The 12,514-nt window shown below is 31.0% G+C and overlaps 1 protein-coding gene across 1 annotated transcript; it reads right to left on the minus strand.

Moving 5' to 3' along the window:
• Positions 1-8,078: 8,078 nt before the first annotated feature.
• On the minus strand, positions 8,079-10,146 carry LOC108456360 (9-cis-epoxycarotenoid dioxygenase NCED6, chloroplastic). Its single transcript, XM_017754953.2, has one exon. The coding sequence runs from the start codon at positions 10,111-10,113 to the stop codon at positions 8,287-8,289; it is 1,827 nt and encodes a 608-aa protein (XP_017610442.1). The 5' UTR covers positions 10,114-10,146; the 3' UTR covers positions 8,079-8,286.
• Positions 10,147-12,514: the final 2,368 nt, after the last annotated feature.

Consider the following 12,514-nt stretch of genomic DNA (forward strand, 5'->3'; position numbering starts at 1 on the left):
CGTATTATCTTTCTATTCAAGGGTTGGGAAGAGCTATAGATAATTTTAAGTATTATATAAAAAAGAACAGATATAATAATTAAGAACCTATAATAAAATTAATGTTAAAAAAAAAAATATATAAAAGCTCAAGCTATATCTCCTTTCTTTAAAAAGAAGTCCGAAAATGGATGCCAATCAAAATTCTATTTAAATGAAAGGCGTTTGTTGTTGTACCATCGAATCGGTTGACCAAAATGAAGTTATTTTGAAAAGAAAATCAAAAGGTTGGAGAAACGTGAGTGAAATATACGCAATTAGGATGGCGTCCAAGGGCCTAAAAATAAGCCTGAAACCTGAGGTATATGGCCCATGCTTCAATTTGTGTGAATTAAGAACCCAATTGTTAATGGTTTGGGCTCAAGGGACCCAATCGTAAAAGCTTTCTTATGCAAATATCTTTCACACAATTAAAACTATTAACTTTTTAATCGTCTCTATCGCGTGGGTTGTTTGGCATCCAATTGCACACATGAAGTTCCTTTTGATCCTCATCATGTCCCCATCAAAAACTAATAACAACTTTGTCTATTTTATCAGTGATCGATCCAAGTGCTTTAACGCATGACAAGACATTATAAGGGAATGGATGCTCAAGTCCATCTATTAAACAGTAGCTTTTAGTATGTTTTTATTCACATATAACCCTCCACAAAGAACTACTAGTGTGGGTGATCTGTAGGTGATCCTTCATGAATTTTGTTTGAGTATTCTAGACACCACTTGTTACAAACATGAATTTTATTTAAGTTATTCTAGAGACCACTTGTTACAAACCCTCTTTTAGAGACAATTAATGTAAAACAATTTTATATAACTCCAAGGATGAGAACATTATAGTAGAACCACATAGTACATCATGGCAACAACTGTATTGTAATAGTTTAGTTGTTCGACCAGCATGCACAACCTTACAAGACACTACATTAACGGCTAGATGGCACTATAAGACAAGACGTGACTCCTTATATAAGCCTGAATGCACAAGAGACCAAGGATCGACTCTTTCTCTAAAAACCCACATAGAAACCCTAGCATTCTCCCGTTCTCTTACTCCTCCTCTCTTTCCATACTCCCGACTCTTCACCAGTCACAAGTAACCAACACTCATTTTCATTGTTCTCTTCCCTTTATTGATTACTAGCAACATCATTAATAATTTTAAAAATAACTTAATTTTATTAATAATGAAATGTCGTAATCATAAACATTCAAAATTAAATATAAATCCTATAAAAAAAAAAAAACTCCATTCCATAGGCTACCGCCCTTCAACATCGATCCATCCATGTGTTCACCAAGGTGCTTTGGAATTATTAGCCTAATCTTATCCATAATTAGACCTTCCATTACTAAATTTTATATGGATGTTATTAATTATAGTCTTTTCAATCCAATTTGTATATAATATATACAATTTTTAAACCTTTTAAAAAGTACTAATTCAAATTAATTAAAATACTTTCTTTTTTTCAATTGTTATCTTCTTTATCATCATTATGAGGCATTTACCAATATTTTCTTACACAACACTAAAAAATAAAGTCATATTTTCCGTAGTTAGTAAGAAATATAATATGAATATACTGGATATGTTAAAATTTTTATAATTTAACTTATTAAGATTAAGAATAAAATATCTAAACATAGCATGAATGCATAAATTTTCGTTCTATTTAAAAAAAAATAAAAAGTATGAAATATATTATTCGCAAGAGTTAAAACCGAGTTGACAATTTTTTGGTACATGTTTCACAATTTTAAGCAAACATAGGGTGAGGTGTTACGGCTAGCTAAACGGGATGTCCATGACAATAGCCTTCTTTGCCCAATCTTTAGCCTCTTTTTACACTTATCGATTCACTAGTTCTGATCTCACCACTTCCATACCTTGTAGGAGTGTCTTGATATCAATTAAATGTTAGATTCCTTAAAAAATATTGGTCCACTTTTTTTTCCTTTTTGTTTAACAATTTGCCAAACTGGTGGATACCTCATTAGCAATTTCTAATATACTACAAGCCTTTCTAGCAATGGTGCACTTAGAAATGCATTTAAACTCATGGGAGTTTACTTCATAGAAAATTGTATTAAGGACGTTAAAGTTTGCATTCGTTAATCTTTTTTCATCATTGGTCTAAGTCACTTTAGGATCAGGAGTCCTTAGAATTTAGCACCAAGCTTTGTCATCTATGAACCTGATAATAGCCATCATCCTTGCCTTCTAATAGGCATAATTCAAGTCATCCAACACAGAGGTCTTGAGATTAATTTTCCACCCACCTCAACAATAAATGAACGATAGGATCTCCAATTATTGGGTCTAGAATTGATACCAATTGTGAATTCGTTGAATTTACCTTTTAAATTCGTGTTCAATTGCAACTGGACTAACTTACTATCAATTATAAAATAAAATATGGATACAAAAGTTTGGGTATGCTGTTTGGAAAATTTTTACACTTATCGGACTTTGCCTAAAGAATAATCCGCCATAAATCTCCTAGCACAAAACATGATTTAAGTTCAACTTACTTATCAAGTTGCAACATCACTTCTATACTCAATCTAGACCACTCTCTTACTAAGATTTCCCCCTTTGGAACTTAATTGCAAACTGAACAACAAAAAAAAAATTACTTACAATAGTTTTGCACTGAAATAAGTTCTTCACACAAACAAGATAAATGATCTCCCCTAATCTCCAACGTAAACTATAACAAGTTTTCACTTGAATAGACATTTAATGGCTTACAAAAGTATAATCAACATGGGTCTCTATCTTCTCAAAAATAACCTTCAATTATGTCTTGAATATGGAATGAAGTCACCTAAATATTCTCATAATAATCTTCTTTACAAATCAAGTTTCTTTAATAAAAAAATTCTGATTTCGTTGAAAGTCTTTATAATGTCTTTACTTGACTTGATTTACTCACCTCAAAGATATGTCTTTCCAGAGACACCTCAAAGATGTGTTATTACAAGGTCCATTAGTTTTGATCAAAACATGGACGTACCAAATGCAATTTAAATTTATAACTAGAGTTACATGTGGTCTATAATAACTAGCACTAATATAGCCATCAAAAAATAACTATGAGTACGGGAAGGATTGTTTCCATGTAACAGAACTTCAAATTCAAAAAAAAAAAATTAAAATTCAAGTTGTAATCATGGAAATGGATATTTAGACCTATTTGCTAGGAATTAGTGGGAATTAGTTGACTTTTTAAAAGGGGGAAAAAAAGAAGCATATGCTGTTATTAGAGTGAAACGTTAGTCGGCTCCTAGTGGACGAATTAGGACGATATTAAAAAATATATAAGTTAATGATTTTTCTGAATTCAGTAAAAGTAAGGTATAAAATGTAAATTAAAAAAAAATTTAAAGGGTGTGAGTTTATCTAAAACATCTGCAACTATATAAATTTTTTTTTTGAAAAGAAACAAAATAGTTAAATTACATTATATTAATTTGAGTAAAGGCATTATTTTTGCTTTTTTAGAGTAAAGGGTTATTAGTATCTATTCAGGAGGATCATCAAACACTTGCATACCATCTTTCTAGTCCGAAGTCATTTTAATTATATGGTCAGTAATTTGATTATCCTCCCTTAAGACATGTCGTAAACGCAGTGCCCAACATGCGTCAAAAATTGCCAGATACACCTGATTAAAGCCAAACTCGATGCTGCCGATGGAGTGTCTTGGAGAACCTTGGTCACCTCCAAGCAATCACTTTGAATCATCACCCTTTGGTACGTGCAACCTTGAAAAAGAATCAGATCATTTAAAATACTCCATAATTCGACATCAAAAACTGAACACTAATATTTAATCTGTTAATTATGAGTGTTTAACTTAATCTAGGTCATCAATTTAATGTATACATGATGATGATTTGTTGCTTTAATAAAAAATTCAATATTTATAAAAAATTATAAATGGCAACATAAATCAATGAATCAACTTAATTAAGTCTAACGTTAAAAGTGAATCCTTAATAAAAAACTATTAGTGTATTAGAAGTTCCGCGGCCGCCATTGTCAATCCATCCATCCACTTGTCTGTTCTTTTGAAATCATCAAAATGCAGTCTCTAGCAAATGAGAAAAACCAAATGCTTGGAAGTTATGCAATATATATATATAAAACAAATTCTATCCTCACTCCTCGGTGTCCAACTACTTAATGTCTGCCCATTACATTAACAAAATGGTACATTAAAACCCTATTTTGCATTTGTGCTTATCATGTCTCTATCCTATCTTGTCCCCCAAAATCAATGTGTCATTCGAGTACATGAAAACTTTTAAAATAACCCTTTTACTTTTATATATATGTATGTATGTAACATAAATACAATTTATATTTATATTTTGTTGACTTCATATAAATTGAATACAGGATGTATTTTAATTAAAAAAGGTTTAATATATTTATGATCATATTATCCAAAACATTTAGTAATAAATAAAGTTGATGCATAATGGGGGTGCAACTTTGTGCAAAAGAAGCAATCCTCTCCAATGGGAAAGGACAAAAAGCTTGTAAGGTATGATACATATGTCAAATTGGTGGTCGTCGTTGGTTGTTTCGGTTGCAATTTAAAAGCAAAAACAATGGCATTAGTCAACTCTGCCTTTCTATTCGTCAACCATGCTTTAAAGCCATAACCAAAATTGGTGACCAAAGTGTCACCTCCACTACCCTTTTTTGTCCTATGACATGATTAATCTTATTCTTATTAGATAATTACTAACTAAATTTAGTATTAAAGAATCACTTAAGTACGGGTGGAGGTGTGTATAAAAATATAAAATCGGATGGAATCGAAATTTTAAAAATAATTTATTTGGTGAAGTTTAACATTAATTAAAATATTAAAAATATTTTTACAAAATACATAAATTTCCTAAGTTCTAATGGCTAAAATATCCCTACTGATTTGTGATACTGCTTAAAATATTTTTATTAATTAACACTTTAAAGACTCCATTAGGAGTTGATTTTATATAAATATATTACGAAACAATATCATATTCAACTAATATATTAAATAATCAACAAAATAAACCAATGAGTAGTTGGGTGCATTGATAACACACATTGTACTCTCAAGGGGAGAATGTAGGTTTGAACCTTAAAAATAACTTTATTGATAGGGACAACTACAGATATGCATAATATCAAAAAAAAAATTAACAAAATAAAGAAAACTTGTTAGAAAGAAATTGAGTTAGTATGACTTGCGGCTAAATATAAATTCTATTTGTAAGATACTATAAATGTGACACTATTCATCCATTTCATTGACCTACTTCGATAGGTCGAAATTTGCAATGACATAATATTTGTGTTAAGCATATATCACATACAATTAATTGGACTCGAAAGTTTTGCCAATTTTATTCATCATTATTAATGTATTGAATAAACGTTTATTAAATTATTTGAAATTAAAGACGAGAGTAAAGAAGAATTCACCCAATAGAAGTGCCTCCATCAAGGTAGTCCATTTTCTTTACATGTAGATAAATGTCAAATCATACTCAACCTGATAATAAATTTGTTATCCATACGCATGTGTGAGAAATTCATTATGACTTAGTTAATTGCTTCTCACCAACAAGATACTTGTGCTTTGAGATTCATTTCAAGACGTATAAATCTTTTATGTATATATGACCAAATAAAGATAAGAGACTATTCATATTTAGAGGTTTCACCAAAATTACCTAAGAACTCTTAATCTTTTTTCCAGATACGTTAAAAGTCACATTTTATAGCTTTTGGCACTATCGTGTGAACCATCACCAATTTTCATAAATACTTAGTGTATCAACAACTTTATTAATCTAAATGCTACTTTGTTGATCTATAAATCCTCTATATGTCAGAGGTTAGAGGTTCGAAGCATGCCATGAATACACTATCTACGTAAAACTCCATCATTTAGCTCTAGAGTTGCTTCAAGAGATACCCATATGCTTTCTTCAAAACTTGAAGATATATTGATTGTTGAACAATATTTAAAAGAAAAATACACTATTTATATGATGTTTCACGTCAACAAGATATAAATTTATATTTGGCACCACGAAAAGTTTTAACTTGATCCCTTATAAAATTGTAGCTTGATATACTAAATTTAATAACATTTTTTACTTCAATATTATTCATTATTATTAACAAACTTTTTTATTTATCTTTTCAATCAATTTAAATGAATATATTGATTTTAATTTTTTTAAATTGCAATAATTTCAATAAAATCAAATTATTATAAGCACAAAATTAAATAGTTAACTCACTCAACTTTAATTAGTATTTTTATACAATATATTCATAATTCTTTCCAATCCTTAAATAGAAAAATAAACGCGCTCCAGCACGCTCCAGCTCATATCTTCATATATTAACAACAATGCTGATGTCAACTAAGTCAAAACCTAATCAGAATAAATTTGATGACAAACCCACACATTTACATATAATGAGTTTTGAATATAAAATCTCAAAATTCTTAAAAATTCAACCTAACAATTGAATTTAATATTTAGGATTAAAATTCTCAAAACAGTTACCATATTTAACATAAAGTTATAAACATTTAAGTTTGAATTACACTGCATAATTTTTTTTTTTTTTGGTGATAAGCATAATTTTATTTTCAATTACACTATATAAGTGATTAATATTATCAGAGGGGCCATAAAATCTCGTAGTTCATACCGTTTCTATATTAATATTTTAGTCAAAATTCGGTGTGTTCACACAATACCGTCACTGTATCACATAACAATTAGTACAAAATTTTAATATTTTAAATTAATTTTTAATTTTTTATTGTAAATACTTTTTTATAATTACACCTTAAAATAAAATAAAATTATATAGTTAAGTTATTAAATTTAATTAATAATTATATACACATAATTATTATATATTCACATATGAGAATATTTAAAGAAATGATAATATAAGAAATAGATCTAAATTATTTTTCTAGATATTTAAGTCAAATTTAAATTTTATTGATAATATTATTAAAAGAATTGTATTTAAATATTGTTTTAATCCGAACAAAACTAAAACAAGAGAGAAAAAAGAGAGGAGAAGAACGGTTTTTAGTACAAAGGGATAAGAATCAAAGAAAATTATAGATGAAAGCAGTCCACAGGAGTATCAAACAGAAAACAAATGGTGCATTCATATGGTACCGACTATAGTATTTAGCCTAAAACACAAGTTCCGATGTCGCATAAAGCCTCTTGCTCGACCTCATCCAACAAGAAGTTCATCGGTGGACATGTGTTAACACACTTCAACACCACCCCCGCTGCGTACCAACCTTCACTTTACTTCATGAGATCACACATTTATGAGCAACACGCCGCCAACCGCTAACTGACTCCTAAGAATCTTTGTCATTTTGTCCCCCTTTCTCTCTCCTCTAAACCCAAAATTAATAACAGTTCTTATGAAAACACGTATGCAAGCTCTCGTTAAATGAATATAAAATACAACCAAACAAAATTTTTCATAATCATCTTAAACCTTTATCAACCAATGATTTATGCACACCAAAACTATATTTTCATTTCTTACTATATACATAATTTCTTATTATATCTATATGTAAAAATTATTGGTAATGCAAAGGTTGTTGTTAGTGGATATATTTTACATGCGTTTCGTCGCTTGCCTGTTTTAGTCCGTGCTTTGACACGTACCACGTATATATCTATCTTTTTAGATAAAAATTTTATTAATTTTTCAGAAAATAATATCTTTAAACAATTTTTATTTTTCCAGTTTTATGGTTACGAAATAGTGGGCGTTTTTTTTACTTTTTTTTCCTTTTTATTTACTGTTTTGCCCTTTCATCTCTACTATAAATAGAGGGTTGATTTCCTCACATAGAAAAGAAAACAACATTCTCTCAAAGCACTTTCCTGGAAATTGATTTTATTGTCATTTTCCTGATAAGAGCAACTCGAATTCGGATGTGCGAATTTATTTTTAAAACAATAAATTTACCACCAAAAAATAAATTTTTAATTTCTTAATTTCTTATATATTTTCCAGTCATGCTAACAAATTTGTTTTGGAGTAACTTATTTTCCAACGCATATTATATATAAATAGAAACTAAGAAGAAAACCCTACGAGCTTCTATATTTTGACTATGCAATACGCATAATACAGAAATAGAACAAGCCAAAGGAAAGGTATATATATTTTCAGATGACTTGACGACGTAGCTCTTCTTGACTAATAAAGGTGCCATGGAACCCATAAGGAACCCTACTAGGCAAACTTATAGCAGCCACTTGTTCCATGCTCGAACCTTGCACTATCACCATCTCCGACATTTCCTTCTTCTCATCTCTCACGAATCCCATTATATATCCTTCATCTTCATTACCGTTTCTGTTACACGTTTGTTTTTTTTCGGGCACAAAAAATGGTTCACCCCCATAACGCCATGTTCCGTACATGAACTTGGTGACTTTACCTGTCTGCAAATCTACTTTTGCTATGCCCGAACACTTTGGCCATGGATCCGCTATTGCCAAATACACGAACCGGGTCTTTTGACCCAGGTATTGTCCGTTCACTTGACCCGCTTCCAGGTTCATTCCTGGTACAATTACCCTTTGTGTTGACTGTCTTGTTCTTAAGTTCATTCGGAATTCGGATAGTTCACTTCGGAACGTGTCTTTTGATTCGTTGAAAATGGAATCGGGCGGGTTCATGCAGGACCCGATTACTACTATGATTTTATCACCGGTGTCGGATATTTCTTCCCATGCATTCCATAAATGGAAACAGAAGCAATTCCGTACGTTGATCCATTGGATCCCCGACCCGACAACATCGTTTTGTTGCAAGACACCGAATCGGGATGTCTTGTTTTTGTTGTATACAACGGGTGATCCGCCCTGAATCATTTCGGATAACTTGAATACCATTTGGTGATCCGGGATTACTACGAAATTCTCGGTTATGGCAAAGTCGTGAATCATTGTTGCCTGGTCGATGTCCACCCGCAAGTCACGTGACTTCCTTCCAAATTTATCGAACCTGAAGTATTTCAAGTAAGGTTTCTTTAGAACGTTGTAATTCAGGGTGTGCAAATCACCTGTGACTGGGTCTAGTTTTGGGTGAGCGATCAACGGGCAATCGATTTGATCATTGAAGTTGAACCGTCCAATCGTCTCAAGATCGGCGTCGCCGGTGATTTTAACGTGATAAGGAAGATCATCTTCGGACATGGCTAACAGTCTACCATTGAAATAAACAAGCCCTGCATTTGCTACACCCGTGCCGTGTGAACCGTCAACTAAGCCTAAACAGGCTCGAGCCATGTACAGACCGAGTCTAGCTAAACCCAAGTGTCCATGCAGCTCACCAATTGGTTTGGGGAACATGCACCGACCGAACCGGGCTTCTTGAACCAATCGGCTGGTTCGAGTATACCTGCAACTATAACTAGCTTTATTTCCAAGCCCCAAGCTAACGGCATGGATCATCCCATCACCGTCAAACAAATGGTGCCCACCTGAGGGTGCAAACATAGGGTTTGCACCGTTTCGGACGTATACGCCGCGTAAGCAAGCTGGAATCGGACCGACCACTTCCAACCCGTGATGGACCGGACACTCTTCAACCGGTGCAAAGTTCCCTGAAATTTGAACCGCCGGGTCAACCATTTTAGGCAACACATGATTTTTTTCAAGTCGCATGATCACGGAGGTCTCAATTTTGTCCAAAGCCACCGCCGCTAGCTTTTGAAACCGGTTTAAATGAACCGGATAGTTCGGGTGTTGTGGAACCAAGACATTACTACGTTCTCGTTGGACCATAGGTTCAACAACCTCGGGATGCGGAGATGATCGTGACTGCGCCGGCGGTGATAGCAATGGTAACGGATTTCGAGGAACGGTTTTCTTGGCGGGATTGACGATAAACTTGCATGTAAATAATTGGGATTGGGTTTGAAGGAGAGATTGATGTTTGGGGGTAAAGAAGTGAAGTGAGGGTTGCATGGTGGAAGAGAAGATCATGGAAAAGAAATAGATTAGTGAGGTTAGTTTAGGTTATATGGGGTGGAGTGGAAGGGTAGGGTTTATATAAAGCGAAAAAGGTATAGTGTTTTGACATTAAATTTTCAGCTAAATCTGGGTGATGGTGGTTAGAGGAATAGACACGTCAGAGATGAGTTTTAACTTTGGAGGAGAGTGTATTTACTTTAATTATAATAGGAGGATAAAGTTCTAATAGGAGTACGAATATTGCAATTTGAGCTCAAGTCATACTTGAATAGTGAGTATCTTAATCATCAGGTTCATATGAGGTTTTTATTTTTATTTTTACATATTATTCTTATATCATATTATTAATATTTTAATAAATTTTCTAGGTAAAATACATGAATTTAGATTCAATGTCTAATTTAATATATGAATTTTGATTTAGTATAATTATGTACATAAAATATGATTTGTGATTCATATATATATATATATATAAATTTTATTTTAAATTAATGTACACATTTAAATAAATATATACATTTATTTTTATATTTGATTTAATATAATAATTTGTGTATATAATATATCAACATAAATTTGTGCTATTTTGATAATATTGTTAGTGATTTATAAAAATTGAATCAAATTAATATTTCATATATAAAATCACATAAAATCGAAGTTTTTGTATAATATTACATATTAAATTAAACTTTATGTATAATTTTGATATTTATCCTGAAAATTTCTTTTTCATAAAATAAAAGAGTCATATATATTTTGATACTTGAATTCAATTTATTAATTCCAATTGGAACTTATAGATTTTCCTTTTACCAATTAACTACTTCAACTTTAATTCTCATAGACAAGCTACCTCAAAGTGTCACTTCGTTTTAAATTTTATGATTAGAGCACATGTTGGCTGAAAATTTTAAAAAGTTACATTTTGGGGTAATTTTATAATAGAATTAAAATTGAGTTATTTAATTGGTCTAAGGAAATCAAAAGTATTAATTTGAATTAAGAAATCGAATTATATTCACCTTAATAAAAAATTATGGTTCATCAATGTGGTTTTGGTAGTATTGACCAAAAAAAAAAGAGGTTCTAGGATATTGTTAGAATTACAATGAAATTATTTATATAAATATAGTTCGTAGCTTGTGAGGTTAAAAGCTACTTTCTATGGTAAAAATTGAGGGGTAAAATATTTTGACTTCTGCTGTTAAAATTATAGTGAAAATTTTGAAAAATAAAAAACAATAAGATAATGCTTTTGGCTTTAAAAATTGACTTTGAGAGATGTTATTATCTTCTTATCTCTAAGCTTTTGTTGTTTTAGATTTAGTTTTTTAATGTGTTATTAAGGTGTTTTTATGTTTATTTTATTAATTATTAAGATAAATTTTTGAGATTTGTGATTATTCTTTTAATAACATTCATGCCGTATTTTATTATTATACCCAAATTTTAACTATGACTTATAATTTTCACCATAAGACTAGACTTTTATAAGGTATACTTTAACATAATTTTTATTTGTTCTAAAATATATGATTTAAGTTAATTAATTCACCCATGATTTAAACGAAAACTTGATTAATACAATCAAGGAAGAAGTAAAAGAAAATCAAAGCAAGCTTACAAAAAATGATAATTAGAGACGATAGAAGTGATAGGTCCTTGTATGAATCCTCCCAAATATTGTATTTAGGTTATATTTATTAAACCTCTCGTGGATGAATGCACAGAAATGTGAACAAAATGGTGGTGCAATTAAAGAAGTGAAGTGGGTTGGTGGGCCACCTCCAATAAGTTGCCAACACCTACTGCCTCCAACATGGCTAACCCACGTGGTCCTTTTTCCTTATTAAACCGAAAAAGAAAAAGAATTCATCACACTATTAAACCATTTATTTGTTTTCACTACAAAAAGAAAAGAGAGAAAGAAATGAATTACTTTGAGTGGTAGAGCTTGTGACATCCCACGTATAAGTAAAAGAAAACACGTGTCTAAATTGAGGTTTGGGTACCCACGTGGATGAAAAACCATTGATTTGCCCTTTGTTTGGGTTTCTCCTGTTATAGGGAAAACATTGGATTTGTTGCCTAATTTCAGGGACATTGGATTTAGACCACGCATCCCTCCACCTTCCGTTATTACAGTTTTTAGATAATATTAAATCCAAAGAGAATATGTGTTTTTAAGTATTAATGATATATTGGGTTTGAGTTTCAACGGTCAAATGTTTCTAATATAATTTATAAATATCAATCCTCCAAACTATTAACCATGTAAATATGTAATCATTATTGATGTGATTAACCTACTTTGATTTTATCATCATATTAAACAAACAATAACATTACCTGTTCAATTACATTTTAGGTAATTTTTATGTGTAATTAATCCAACACACATTTATAA

The sequence above is a fragment of the Gossypium arboreum genome, chromosome 9 (genome assembly GCF_025698485.1).
Source record: "Gossypium arboreum isolate Shixiya-1 chromosome 9, ASM2569848v2, whole genome shotgun sequence".
Taxonomy (NCBI): Eukaryota; Viridiplantae; Streptophyta; class Magnoliopsida; order Malvales; family Malvaceae; genus Gossypium; species Gossypium arboreum.

What these genes read in the sequence shown, in the direction of transcription:
- LOC108456360 (XM_017754953.2), bottom strand. Translation starts at nt 10,113, where the DNA reads ATGATCTTCTCTTCCACCATGCAACCCTCACTTCACTTCTTTACCCCC.